Source organism: Saccopteryx leptura, chromosome 1 (genome assembly GCF_036850995.1).
Source record: "Saccopteryx leptura isolate mSacLep1 chromosome 1, mSacLep1_pri_phased_curated, whole genome shotgun sequence".
Lineage (NCBI taxonomy): Eukaryota > Metazoa > Chordata > Mammalia > Chiroptera > Emballonuridae > Saccopteryx > Saccopteryx leptura.
Genome location: NC_089503.1, coordinates 197507680 through 197521245, shown reverse-complemented (window position 1 = coordinate 197521245; position 13566 = coordinate 197507680). Strand labels below are relative to the sequence as shown.

The window sequence follows — 13566 nt, the reverse complement described above, 5'->3', positions numbered from 1 at the left end:
CCCATTTGTTTTAGCTTGTGTTACACAAAATTCTCCCAAGATACTATGAGTATTATTTAAGATTTTTTCATTAGTGTTTTAAAACCCTTTCTTGTAATATAATCAAGTTTTGTGTTCTTTTATTGTTCTTATTTAAGTATTAAATGCATGAAATCATAAATTACCTTTTGGTATATATTTTTTTTATACTTAAAACGGTCATCAGGGCAGAGAACTGGCTGTCACATTATCTGAATCCCATCACTGTCTTCAGCTGTGCATTGCTCTGTAGCTGTGAGGTCGGGCTCACAGGCGGGTGGGCGGGTGTGCTGACCAGACGGCATGCTGGCTGTCACCTCTGCAGTGCGCAGTGCTCTATACCACCGTCGGGGGTCAGAGGAGGCTGCGTATCCACAACCTGGGCCTGAACTGCAGCTCTCAGTTGGCTGACCTCTACAAGAGCTGTGAGACGGACGCTCTCGTCAACTTCTTTGCCAAGTCAGGTGAGGCTTTGCTCACCCGTGAGCGGCGTCCCTCCGTGTCTGTGGGGGCTTGGTTCTCGGACCCCTGAGGACAGCAGAGTCTGTGGATGCTCAAGCCCCTGACATTGTATTTGTACAACCTACATATCCTCTCATAGACCTTTTATTTTTTTATTCAGCGAGAGGAGGGGAGGCAGAGACAGACTCCTGCATGAGTCCCGACCAGGATCCACCTGGCATGCCCACCAGGGGGCGATACGCTGACCATCTGGGGCTGTTGCTCTGTTGCTTAGCAACTGAGCTCTTAGTGCGGAGGAGGAGGCCATGGAGCCATCCTCAGTGCCCAGAGCCAACTTTGCTCCAACTGCGGGAGGGAAAGAGAGAGACAGAGAGAAAGGAGAGGGGAAGGGTGGAGAAGCAGATGGGCGCTTCTCCTGTGTGCCCTGGCCGAGAATCAAACCCAGAACTTCCACACGCCAGGCTGATGCTCTACCGCTGAGCCAACCAGCCAGGGCCGCGATACTTAGTCTCATTTTGGCTGAGCGTGTGCCCTCTGCCCCAGGGGACAGTGGGAGAAAAGATCCCTAATGCGGACCTAAGTGGCTCACCCACACCATGGTGGCTGTGACGCGGCAGGGCCGGCGGTGGGGTTTTCTCTGGTGTCTCCTCCCCCTGTCCCCCAAGTCCTATGGAGGCTCCACACTAGGGTTTAGAGGAAACAGCGCCCAGCCCATGGGCAGTCAGGACGTCAGAAGATGGTGAGCTTGTCGTTCTTTCTCTGGGCGTAGAGTTCTGTTTCTAATAACCCTGAGGAAAAATGGGGTCCAGGGATCCGCCTTTTGTGACAGGAGGCCCTGGTTCTCCGTGGCGAGGCCGTCCCGCAGAGTCGGGAGGGGTGTGAGCAGGTGAATGACAGGCTGCCGTCCCTTGCAAGTGGGCTGAACGTCATAGTGGCTTCTTCTTCATTATGTTTGGGGTGATCGTTTCTCAGCTGACATGTACGCTTCCACTGCTTTGTGCAAACAGCCTTTAAAGCCATTCTGCAGCAGCCCGTGAAGCTCATCCGGGAGATCCTGGTGAACCAGACAGCGCACATGCTGGCCTGCTACCGCAAGAACTGTGCGAGCCCGTCCGCGGCCAGCCAGGTGAGCGCCACGCCTCCATTCTTGTTCTCCCTGCCCCGCTGGCTGTGGGGGAACACTGCTTCAGGCCCCTAGATACAGCCCAGGCAAGAATGCCCTTTGGGCCACGGTAGTTTACAGCCAACTTAAAAAATTTAGTGAACCAAAAACTGTGCGTGCCCACTGGGTCCACAGTGGCTGGGTCCCGGGCGGGTGGGGGGCTCGGCTCAGCGCCGAGTGTGGAGCTCTGGGGAGGCCAGACCGCGCCTTGTGCAGATGCCTACCCAAGCCAGGTCGGTGCTCGGGGCGTCCTGTGTGGAGGGGCCCTGTGTGGAGGAGTCCCCTGCAGAAGGGCCCTGCCTGGAGGGGCCCTGTGTGGAGGGGCCCTGTGTGGAGGAGTCCCCTGCGTGGTGGGGCGCCCTGCACGGTGAGGCCCTGGCTCCTCCCAGCCTTGGGCTGGGTGGCGTTTCTGTCTTGCAGAGAGAGCCCGGAGGTCTTACCCCGTGAGTGAAACAGGTCTTTTTCAGCTGATTTTACCAGATTCCATGAAGGTCCTGCCCGTGTACATGAACTCCCTGCTGAAGAACTGTGTGCTGCTCGGCAGGCCCGAGGTCGCCACGGACGAACGGGCCTTCCAGCGGCAGCTGGTCATGAGCATGGGCGTGGCCGACTCCCAGCTGTTCTTCTACCCGAAGCTCCTGCCCATCGTAAGTGCCGCTCCCCTGGGATGGGGTGTAGGGGTAGGGGGCTGAGCAGGGCTCCCCAGCCAGTGCACACGCATGTGGGCCAGGAGCCCTGCTGCCCTGTCTGCTTAGTCATTTCCTCTGTCGCCAGCTGGTCCCTTTCACCAAGGAGGCAAGTGCGGAAGTCAGGGAGCCAGTCGGAGTGAGCGAGCTTCAGGTGTTCAAGACAGTGGCATGCGCGTGTCGTGTGTCTGTGCTCACGTGTGTGCTCATGTGCGTGTCTGCTCACGTGTGTGTCTGTGCTCACATGTGTATGTGTTCCTCTGTGTTTATTCGGCCGGACTGTCTCAGTGGCCTTGACAGAGACAGCGTGGTTAACAGGCCAGCGTGTGTGAGGACGCCTACACTGTGGCCGGGCTTGCCCTCGAGGATGTGGGGCCCACACACCCTGCTTCTGTGGAGTCAACCCTTAGTGTTCAGATGCCCCTGTGCTCTGAGCCTAACAAGTTCAGGTTCAGATTGAGCGAGAGGGAGAAGGCTGACAGCTTCTTTCTAACTCCTGCTTAAACTGAGGCCTGGGCTCTCAGTAACGGTGCAATTAGTTAAATTAAGTGGGAAATAAAAAGCTAGTGACAGTTTCAATCAGCATGACTGTTAGATGCGGATTATCACAGACAAGTGATGCTCCAGTGAAACTGGGCCATCGGGTCTCTATGCAGAGGAAGCAGAGCTCTGAGGGACAGGAGCAGCGCCTCCCACTGAAAGCACCAAGGTCCCCCGTGACCTCGTTGACAAGTCTGGTGGCAGCTGGGTCCCAGGCCTGACCTGTCAGTCGCATCGCAGTGACTTCCCCTCTGCAGACCCCTTCCTAGTTTTCCTGCTGCCCATTGTCGGGGCCCCGGGCAGCTTTTCTTTCTGTCCACACTCAGTCCCTGGCGTCTGACCTGTCCTCATGGCTTTCAGCACCATTGAAACACTGCCAAGTCCCAAGTCCTGCCTGTGTCTTGAGCTCTAGATGTGTCTGTCCCTGCAGCCTCCCGAGCAGCTCTGTGGTGTGACACGACTTCACACCGGACCTGCTTCTCCTGCAGAGTCCCCTTCCCCACTTCCCTGTCCTTCTCTTCAGTGCTCCCGGCCGGAGCTCTTGCTGTCCATTCGCCATGAGCCTTCTCTGGCCCACATGCAGACACATGCTGCCCTTCCAGGAACATCCAGCGTCTAGCCCTGCCCACCTCCCCGTAGATGCAGTGGTCCCCACTCGCAGCCAGCCCGCACTGCCCTGCAGACAGCTCATGCTCCCACCTTTTCCCCTCCTCCAGGGTGGGGTGGGGCAGGGATTAGAGCGGTCCTGTTCAAATAGCGTCAGCTCATGTCTTTCATTGCAGAACCCTCCAATTGCCCACTGCACTGCCCTGCCGTCTCCACTCCCTCCCTCCTCCTCTGATCCACACCGGCCTCCTTGCTGAACTCCCAGACAGGCTCTTTGCCTCAGGATCTTTGCACCAGCTGCTCCCTCCCTCTGGGATGCTCTTCCCTCCAGAATCCCCATGGCTCCTCCCATCTCCTCAGGTCTCTACCCAGAAGCTGCCTTCTCAGCTAGCCTTCCTGGACTCTACCCTGTCAGTAGCACACCAGCAGGCCACCTGCACACCTGTCCCCCTCCTGGTCTCCCCAGAGCACTTACACCGTCTAACGTTCTACACACTTACTGTATTTGTTGTCTCTTCTCCAAAAAACCATTAGCTGTATGGGGAGGGGGTGTCATGTTCAATGCCTAGAATAGTGAGGGGGGGGAGAGGAGAGGATGGTTTCTAACTCTACTGCCTCTGCCTGCTCAGCACACAGTGGATGTCACGAGCAAGAAGGTGCCAGCCGCCGTTCGCTGCTCCGAGTCCCATCTTTCAGAAGAAGGGATATTCCTCCTCACCAACGGACTTAACCTATTCCTGTGGTTGGGCGGGAGCAGCCCCCCGGAGCTCATCCAGGGAATATTCAATGTGCCATCGCTGGCACATGTCAACATAGACATGGTGGGTACTTTTCCTTGTTCTGTGGTAATGCACAGTCTTAAAAATGTTTCCGTTCACGTGCAACCCCGTGTTACGAAGCAGAAAAAAGCGGCATACAGCTCTGTATAAGAGCGAGGGAACTGCACGTTTTGATGAGTATCAGCTGGTATAAAGCTGTTTGTGGAGAGCCTTCCAGAATTTCTGGTGTTGACGGACCCTGTGCTGTAACCTTTACACACCGCACTTCATCTGATCCTTGCAACAGGCCAGTGGGGCGGGTCCCGCGATCAGCACTGCAGACGCCTCAGCTGAGGCTTGGGGGCGGGTTCTCTCGAGAGGGTGGTGCCAGGGGCCGGAGGGGGCTCTTGGGCTCTGGGCACGGCCCTGGCGCTGAGTCACACCTTTCACAAAGGCAGTGATGTGTTCATAGCACCTGTGTCTGCTGTCCTGTGTTGCGGTTCATGACTGACCGGAGGACTCATCATTTCGTTCCCCATGTCTGGGGCACAGGGCAGGACTAACATTCCAGGTTAGAGAGGCGGCCAGGTTAGGACGCTACAGTTCCATCATGAACGTCAGAAGTCCATTTTTAAAGGAATGAAAGATGTCCATTTCCCATTAAGAGACTAGTTCTCAGATGATCACGATTTAGAAGTCTGTGTGCAGTTGAAATTAAGGAATGATTAGAAATGCAATTTTTAAAAAGTAAAGAAATGATCATTTCCTGAGTCATGTGACCAAGTGGAAGTGTCGGAACTCACCTTTCCAGGCCCAATGCACAGAGGTCGTGTTACTCTGGGTAGCTTCCGCTAAGAAGTCACGTGAGCAGGTTGCTCCGTCTTACTGGATGGAAGCAGGGCCAGATCCGCACCTGCCTGGAGGCCGCGTGTCACTGGACCGTGAAGGAGACTGCGGGTCCCCTGAGGAAATCAGCATCTGGTTTCCCTGTTGACCAGTGGACTTGAGTGGCGTGTCCCAGGCCCCGTCCTGCCCCAGGGCACTGCAGCTCATCGCTGAGGGAACAGTCCTTCCCTCTGGCAGCAGAGCTGGAAGTGCCCGTCTTGCAGTGAGCACTGGTCCAGGGCCGTGGGACTTCCGGAATGTGCATGGGTCAAAGCCCAGAGAAGGATTTGTGTTTTTAAAACACAGTTCACTGGCGGAAATGTTTGCCAATAAGAATGAATCATTTCAGTGCGTTTTCTCACACTTCTGATGTTTAGGTAAATGAACTAAGTCAAATGAAATATATGGTTTAGAAGGATATTTTTAAACTTTTAACATTCTAATCATCTCATTGCTGCATCTACTTAAATGTTATAAATTATACTAAAATGTTGATTTTCTTAATTTCAGACAGTACTGCCGGAAGTGGGAAACCCATATTCTCAGACACTCCGAGTGATAATGGGCATCGTCCAACACAAGAGGCCATATTCGATGAAGGTAAGAAGGAGATTTTACTTTTCGTTTCTTCATTTTTTGAATGTCGTTACAGACTTTATAAATGCATGTCCTACATTTTTATAGGATAGAGAACTGACACTAAACATCTCAGTATGTCTACTTAGCAGATATAAACATACAAAAATAAATGGCTGTCACCATGGGTTGCCATGGTAATTTTAGGAAGATCGAGTGACCTCAAAGATGCCTTCACGGATTGGTGGCAGTTGATGTCATCAGCAGACTTTGAAATAGCTTTTCCTATAGTGCTCAGAGGTAGTTGATTATAGAAGCATCATTCAGAACATGTGTAAAGTGTTATTCTTACAGCTTTAGATCCACGATCTTTGAACAGTTGTTTCCTGCACCTTCTTGGCCCTTTTCAAGCCTTGTGTGAGTCTGAGTAAAAGAACTGAAAAGGTCTGACTCGGGAATCCGGTCCCGGTCCCGTTGCCGAGTCCTGCTGTGCGCCTGCCTTCATCCCGAGCTCCATGCCCATCTCCTGGGACTGGAATGCGCAGGTGGTGCGGCCTGTCCTGCCCAGGTGACAGGTGTGGGGGCGGCGCCCGCCACAGAACCAGGCTGTCACAGGCCGCTGTCCCGCACCGGGTCTGTGTGGTCGGTCTGAGTCAGCTCCCTTCCCGCACAAGGTGCTGCTCCCTGCAGACGGCAGCTCCAGGCAGATGGGTGAACGGAACAGGTGAGGGGCTCCAGTTTCTCTGGGAGGTCAGGCAGACACAGAACTTTCCAGAACAGTTGGCACACCGCATGGCACCTGCTGTGGTTCAGTTAGGACAAGACCTAGAGACCACAGGGAAGTCCCAAACTCCACATGGGCTTCACATGACACCGTCTGACCACCCTGGAGACACGGGAGGACACGTGGGGCCTCCTGGGCCAGGGAATGTGGGTGTTCAGTGTGTGCAGCAGGGAAGGCTACCCTCACCCCCACGCTCAGGAGCCTCCTCCCAGGATCAGGAGCCCCTTTCTTCTCCCCTCTGCTTTCTGTCGCCTGCTTCAGTGACACCTCCAGCAGCCATGTCAGCCTTGGTTATAAGAGCACCTGGTCAGTGCGATGGTGAACACAGCAGAAGCCATCACGTGGGGCCCTGGCTGGTTTGCTCAGTGGTAGAGCATTAGCCCGGCGTGTAGAAGTTCTGGGTTTGATTCCGGGTCAGGGCACACAGAGAGATGATCATCTGCTTCTCTATCTCTTCCCCCTCCCTCTCTCTTCCTCTCCCTCTCTCTTCTCCTCCCACAGCCATGGCTTGATTCAAGTAAGTTGGCCCCGGGTGCTGAGGATGTCTCCATGGCCTCTCCTTAGGTGCCAAAACAGCTCAGTAGCTGAGCAACAGAGCAGCAGCCCCAGATGGGCAGAGCATTGCCCTGTAGGGGCCTTGCCAGGTGGATCCTGATTGGGGGGCACACAGGAATCTCTCTGTCTCCCCGCCTCTATGTAAAAGAAAGAAAAAAGCAGTCACATGATAAAGTGATTTAGCTTAGGCACTTAAAAAGTCAGATTTTCTTATGTGTCTTTTGCAACTATATCTGCATGTCAGATGCCTTAGACCTGTCCAGGGCACTGTCTGTAGTATAAAGAGCGACAGGTGTCAGAGCTGGAAGGAATCTAGGGTACACCTGGTCCCACCAGCCCTCCGGCCTGTCTCCATGTCTCAGAGGTGAATGTGGGCACACAGGTGCTCCCTCCCTAAGGTCATGGCAGTGGAGAGAATCAATATCCCCATGTGAGCAACTGAACTTCAACAGACTACTGTCCACGGGAAGGAAGTCCCAAAGAACCAGAGCCTCCAGTCCTTCCGTCCAGTGCCTCATTCTGACCTGTCCCAGCCTGGTCCATAGTGCGGGGCCAGACCCACAGGGCCACTGCCCACCGTGGACATGGCCGAGTCCTAGTGGCACATGGACTCGGCACAACCCAAGTATGACAGTAACCTTGGCAGGATGCAGGTCTCACAGTTGCTCCGGAGTCACTGGGCCTGACGCTGACCTCACGACTGCTCTGGAGTCACCTGGGGCTGGGCGCTGACTTCATGGCTGCTCTGCATTCACCTGGGGCCGGGCACTGACTCCCGTGAGCCCACTCCTTGGCACATCCTGTCCACACAGAGTGCTGAGTTGTGTCTCAGCAGCAGTGGCCGCAGCCCTGGACGGAACCAAGGGGAAAGATTGGCTGTGCTGACAAAGGGGTCAGATACTGACCTGCCTGGAAAGGACCGGCAGGGAGGGCCAGACCTCGCTGAGGGGACTTCCCGCCACGCTGGCTAATGAGGCGGGGGCTGCAGGACCTTGCGTGTCCCCTACCCACGTGACCATGCAGGAAGTGGGCACAGCTGCTCTGACCGCACTCCCAGCCCCTCAGACTCCAGGTCTGACCATTCTGATCACCTCCCAGCCCCCGAGACAGAGTAAGGACAGGCAGTCAGGGCCAAGCTCACGACAGAACGCGCTCTGTGGCCCCTCCCCATGCGTCTGTCCCCCATAGCGGCACCGCCCTGGGACGTCATACTGAGAGTGTGAGGAGTCATCTCAGTAGTGTACACAGACAATGGCCCTGTCCCCACGTTGCGCTGCCTCTCTCCCACAGTGAAGATCCGCAGTCCACTGTATCCTCCCCTTCCTGCACGTCCAACTGGGCCTGGCCATGCCCAGGTGTCCAGCAGCCATGGGCCGGTGGCTGTGGTGGTGGGGCCCGGCCACGCCCAGGTGTCCAGCAGCCATGGGCTGGTGGCTGTGGTGATGGGCAGCACCGCCCCAAGAGCCCAGAGAGCAGGGACAGGCCCCTCCCTCTGCACCACCTGCTGGTTCAGACCCGGTCACCTCATCTCTGGCCAGTTCCTCCGCCCCCCCTTAAGATGGCTTCTGTTATGACCTGTGCTTGAACCTTTACTGCATCCAAGGTCCCACAAAGGCCTGACTCCTTCTATGTCCTTTATCCCCAAGCTCCCACTTTGACACGCCAGCCAAGATAGTGGCACATGGCGAAGTCCCTGCGTGGGGTGGGCCGAGCTCGTCACCATGCCGAGGCCATTCCCTTCGACTGCCCTTGTCATTCTGGTCCTGGCTTCTGTGTGTGGGGTGAGCGCCCTTCCACTCGGCTGGTAGCACGTTCCCACACCCTGCAGGGCTCCCAGGTGACACTGACTGGTGGCACTGAGGCAATCGGATGGAGCCACACCAGGAAACGTGTGACCATGGCCTTGTCCCTGTCGTCTCCTAGCTCGTGTTGGTGAAGCAGCGAGGCCAGCTGGAGGTGGCCTTCCGACAGCTGCTGGTGGAGGACAAGGGGCCCGACGGGGGGCCATCCTACGTGGACTTCCTGTGCTGCGTGCACAAGGCTGTCTGCCAGCTGCTCAACTGACCTGCCCGCAGCGCCTGCTTCCCCGGGGCCAAGAGCAATCCCCCCCCCCGCCCTACCCCTCCCCCCCCCCCCCCCCCCCCCGGTCCCTGCCTGTCCAGACTGGCGTCCTGGCATCCTGGCCGCCGGCAGAACTCCGCTTGGTGCTCAGGTGTAACGGGGCCACTGAGCCTCAGAGGGAACCGCCTGTTCTGCTCGCACAGTTGTACCCGGTGAAGCGGACCCGGCCTGGCTCCCAGGAGGCGGAGCTCACAGAACTGCCGACATCCTCAATCCCTTCCTCTGAGCTAGACATATAAATTATTTTTCAAAATGTATAGATTTGGGGTAAAAAGTTGTCTTGGTTCCTTTCCCATTTGCAATAAGGGAAAAATCCTAATTTTTAACATTGTATATTTTTAAATCATGTGACCCCTCTGAACACATTTTGCAATTTGAGGTTTGTGTAGCAGACTTTTAATGACCTTGGAATCTACTTGGTAGAACAATTTGTGTTCTACGTTTTTCATAATTATATACGTTAAGAGGACTTCTCAGATTGTGTGTGTGGCTCTCTGTGCGGCTTGGACGGCTACCTGTCCAGGACGGGTCGTGGCCAGTCTGTGAACGCCCCCTGCCTCTGTCACAGGCAGGCTCTGCAGGAGACCTCTGATCCCAGCCCCATGCACGTCTGTGGAGGCTCTTGGGGGCAGCACCTCCGCTTGGAGCCCACCCCAATGGCCGAGACAGGGGACCGGTGTGCCTACTGCTAATGTGCAGCAGGTGGAAACAATAAAGAGTAAAGCTCAGAGCTCAGGTCACGTCTCTGAAGGTAGAAAAGTAACCTGAGACACAGCGTCAGCCCCAGGAGGAGGCATTAGCCCCGGACCGGTCTGAAACCTTCTAGAAAGGGTAGTCGGACTCTTCAGGGAGGGCAGTTCTGGGGGAGAGCTCTGTGGACTTCAGGTACTGCAAGCAGACTGACGGGATGATGCGAGAAGAGAGCTCTGTGGATGGGCTGTGGGGACCCCACCCACAGCTTGAACGCTCGCTCCCTCCTGGCCCTGCTGGTGAGACAGCTGAGGAGCCGTCTGGACTGTTCTCTGCAGGGACGTTCCTGCAATGTCTCCTTCTGCACAGCCCTCCACCTGAGGCCCCAGGCGAGTCCCACCTCGCTCGGTGGCAGTTTGCAGGTGCTTACAGGCCACTGCGTTCCCATCTTGTCCCCCGCCCAGGCCAGGTCTCCCAGCGCCCACAGCCCTGTTCCTCCAAACACGAAGGTCGGTTTTACCTATTTTTTAATGTGTATTTACTGCTTTGTCCCGATTCCGGGGCTACCTGCCTGGCTCCTTACCGAATGCCCCATGCGGCCTGCTGCTCAGGCCCTTGGCACGTGGTGTTTGTCCCCCGCATCATAAATGCAGCAGGCAGCTCCCAGGTGAGGACAGTAGGAGCAGAGCTGGGAGTGTCCCCAGCAGCTTCCGAGCCTCCTGACCCCTGTCCTGTCAGCACCATCCCCGGGGGCGGCGGGATTTCAGGGAGTTTGTTGGCTGGTTGGCTGACAAACTGATATTTGAGCTAAATTTTGCTTTGGAATTACTTTTATAAATAGAACATTCTTAACCATGCTTCTGTGCTTTAGCCGTCATATTTCAAAGAGGCAGGACCATAGAGAAGTCAGCTTTATTCCTGTTGCCCTGCTGACCGGGCGCAGGAACCCAGGTCTTGGATAAGGCCATGTCGTCTGTCCCCGTGTGGCTCGTCTGAGTTACGGGCAGGATCTTACATCAGAGACCCCTCCTTACCCAGTTCTGAAGTGTGCACCCTATCGAGAGCTGTCCTGAAAAGTGTCAACCCACAAAAGGACAGCAGGCCCACAGGACATCTAAGCAGTGACCCCAGCCCTGTGACGGCATGAAATACTAATCGTAAGAGGACAGAATAATGTGGTTCTCCGATAGCGCTGGCCTGGATGCCTCACCCTCCCGCCGCACACAGGGTGGCTCTGTCCACGTCTGCCACCTCGCCTGCCACAGGGCCCTGACCCTAGAGCCCACGCTCAGGGGCAGCGGTTTCCTGACCCAGTGGAGCAACTGTTTTTCCTCATCTTTCAGGGAGTTTGGGTGCGTAGTATTTACAGGGCAGACTGAAACATGCACGCATTTAGCTGGCAGGGTTAAGTTTAAGGAATTTTAGTTTCACGAGAGGCACACATGGGGTGATTTCATGAGAATGTCTCAGATGCACCAGCCTCCCTCTGTGGTGACCCTTAGCTGGAGCGGAGCAGTGAGTTCCACCTGCCCCAGGGTGAGCTCTCCTGTCCCCACATCCAGGTCCGCACAGCCCTGACGTCAAGTCCAGCTGTTCAGTAAGACGCTCTGGACTGCTCCGGTTTTCTTAGAGGAGCAGAGAAAAGCATCCCAGAGGGAAAACAGCAGGCACGATAAATGGGAGAGAGGGAGAGAGGGGACTGTGGACACAAAATGAGATTGCTGTGCCCCAGAGCAGACTCACGGCCCCTCCACTGACCCGTACGTGTGCTGGCTCCCTGGGCACGCTGCACTGCGCGTCCCGGTGCTCCGTGTGGCCGTGGTTCCGGAAAAGCCCACCTCACCAACTTCGTGTTTATCAGCACCTCTCCAGTTCCAGGGGCAAGAGCTATACCACATACACCCACTGGTCAACGTGCTGTCCACTCTGGGAGGAGGGTTTGCTGGAGTGTCTCCACTCGATGGGTGGTTCTCTGCGCTGTGGCTAGCAGTGTCCACATCAGAGGGAACGGTGCAGGCCTTGAGGGCGGGAGAGGCAGGGAACTTAGGGGCCCGGTCTACTGAAGCAGCTCTTTCCTGGGAGTCCTAGATTTATAGCTTCAAAATTGACGACATTCACTCAATACCCACGCTGAATCAAAGATGGCATAATGCCAAGTCCTACATGGCCCCCCGAGATCACAGGATGGTTCTAAGAAAGGGCCTGCTGATGTTTTCAACAGCTCACAAAAACGAGCAGTGTTCAGATCAAAGAGGACTAGTTAGCATGAACCCCAACAGGCCATCATTCTGTCAGGTCAGTAACGACTGTCACACCGATGTGGAACTGTGTGCTTCAAAGACCACGTCTCACTACTGAACCCAGGAGAGAACACTACAGCTCCCAGTGAGCTGCTGTGACTAACCAGAACACAGTCAATGACGACAGGTAGCAAGCACGCCAGCAGCATGGAAGCCTTCACTCCCATGGCAGCCGGGAGACGGGTCTCGGCAGTCTTGGTGCTCACCCCACGCTCTGTCCACGACTCTGTCCACATGTAAGCGACTGGCCCAGCGCTCACTTTGCTGCAGAGGAAGGGGTGGGCAGTCGAAGCTGCCCCCTGTATGTGCTCAGGACCTGCAGGAGGCACTGTTGTATCGATGTACCTGAGCAGTACGCCACCACGGCACTGGTCCATTCCAGCTGTGGATGCCATGTGGCTGCCATGCCCAACTCTGCGCCTGACCTCCATCCTGACGCCTCCCCCTCAGTGCCGTCCACGGGGGCCACTCTGCACCCTGGCCCACGTCTCCATGGTCTCATGGTCTCAGGGGAGTTTGGGTCTGGTATTCCTCCCCGCCCCTGCCCATGATGTGCACCAGCCTGCAGGTCCTCCCCTTTCTGTCTACACAGTGCATGCTGGGGACCCCCCCGGTCCCCCGTCTGGAGGACGTGGGTGCCAGGAGAGGTGTTCCGTCTGGAGGATGTGGGTGCCAGGAGAGGTGTTAACACTGAGAATACACCCCCATGTGGCCCAGAGTGGCGACAACTGCACAGATGGTAACGTCAGGGATGCCTATCTCAGAACGGAGACAGGAGGCCAGTTCTTCCAGAAAGACCCACCTCCAGCCCAAGCCCAACGAGTCAGTAGGAAAGCCACTTTTGGTGATTCCTGGATAATTCTGTGAAAATCAACATGAAATGTACCCTGACCAGAGTTGAAAGGTTAGAGCACTGACTGTACGTTCACAGGAAACTGTCCTCAGCGAGGAGACTGGACGGGAACCATGGTGCTGTGACCCTGACTGACGGGGGGCTGTCGGGTAGTGCCAGCCCCTTCCAGCAATGTCCTGTTCTGCTGCCATGGACAGGCGGGCCTCGCGTCCCTTCCAGCGCCTGCTCATCCTTGCTCTAAGTGTAATGGGTGGGCTGTGGCTCCCTTTAACTGCCCACCTGCGGAGAGGCCGTCCCTGTCCCTGGCTGTCAGATACTGGGTGGGACACCCCCACCCCCCAGGTGACTGGGCCAGGTACTCGGGCAAAGCAGTGTCCCCTGGCTGGGCCCTGGGCGAAGATTATCACGGGTTCTGCTTCTAGCACCGGGCACTTCCTAGCTGGGATTTCTGAGGACTGCACTGGGCAGCTGGACGTCTCTCCATCTTCTTCACCCCCAGGTCACCCCTAGATAATCTATTATAGACAATGGCTGAGGCTGAAACTGCACTGTGAGACAGACAGGCGGCGT

At 56.0% G+C, this 13566-nt stretch overlaps 1 protein-coding gene across 1 annotated transcript in view; it reads left to right on the top strand.

Moving 5' to 3' along the window:
• The window catches only part of SEC24D (SEC24 homolog D, COPII coat complex component), a 60400-nt gene extending 50778 nt beyond the window's left edge, over window positions 1–9622 (top strand). Inside the window, exons 18-23 of the mRNA XM_066384370.1 lie at window positions 344–482; window positions 1488–1606; window positions 2110–2289; window positions 4104–4295; window positions 5628–5717; window positions 8956–9622. Of these exons, the coding sequence (XP_066240467.1) occupies window positions 344–482; window positions 1488–1606; window positions 2110–2289; window positions 4104–4295; window positions 5628–5717; window positions 8956–9096 (861 nt within the window). The 3' untranslated portion in view covers window positions 9097–9622. The remainder of the gene's footprint in view (window positions 1–343; window positions 483–1487; window positions 1607–2109; window positions 2290–4103; window positions 4296–5627; window positions 5718–8955) is intronic.
• Window positions 9623–13566: the final 3944 nt, after the last annotated feature.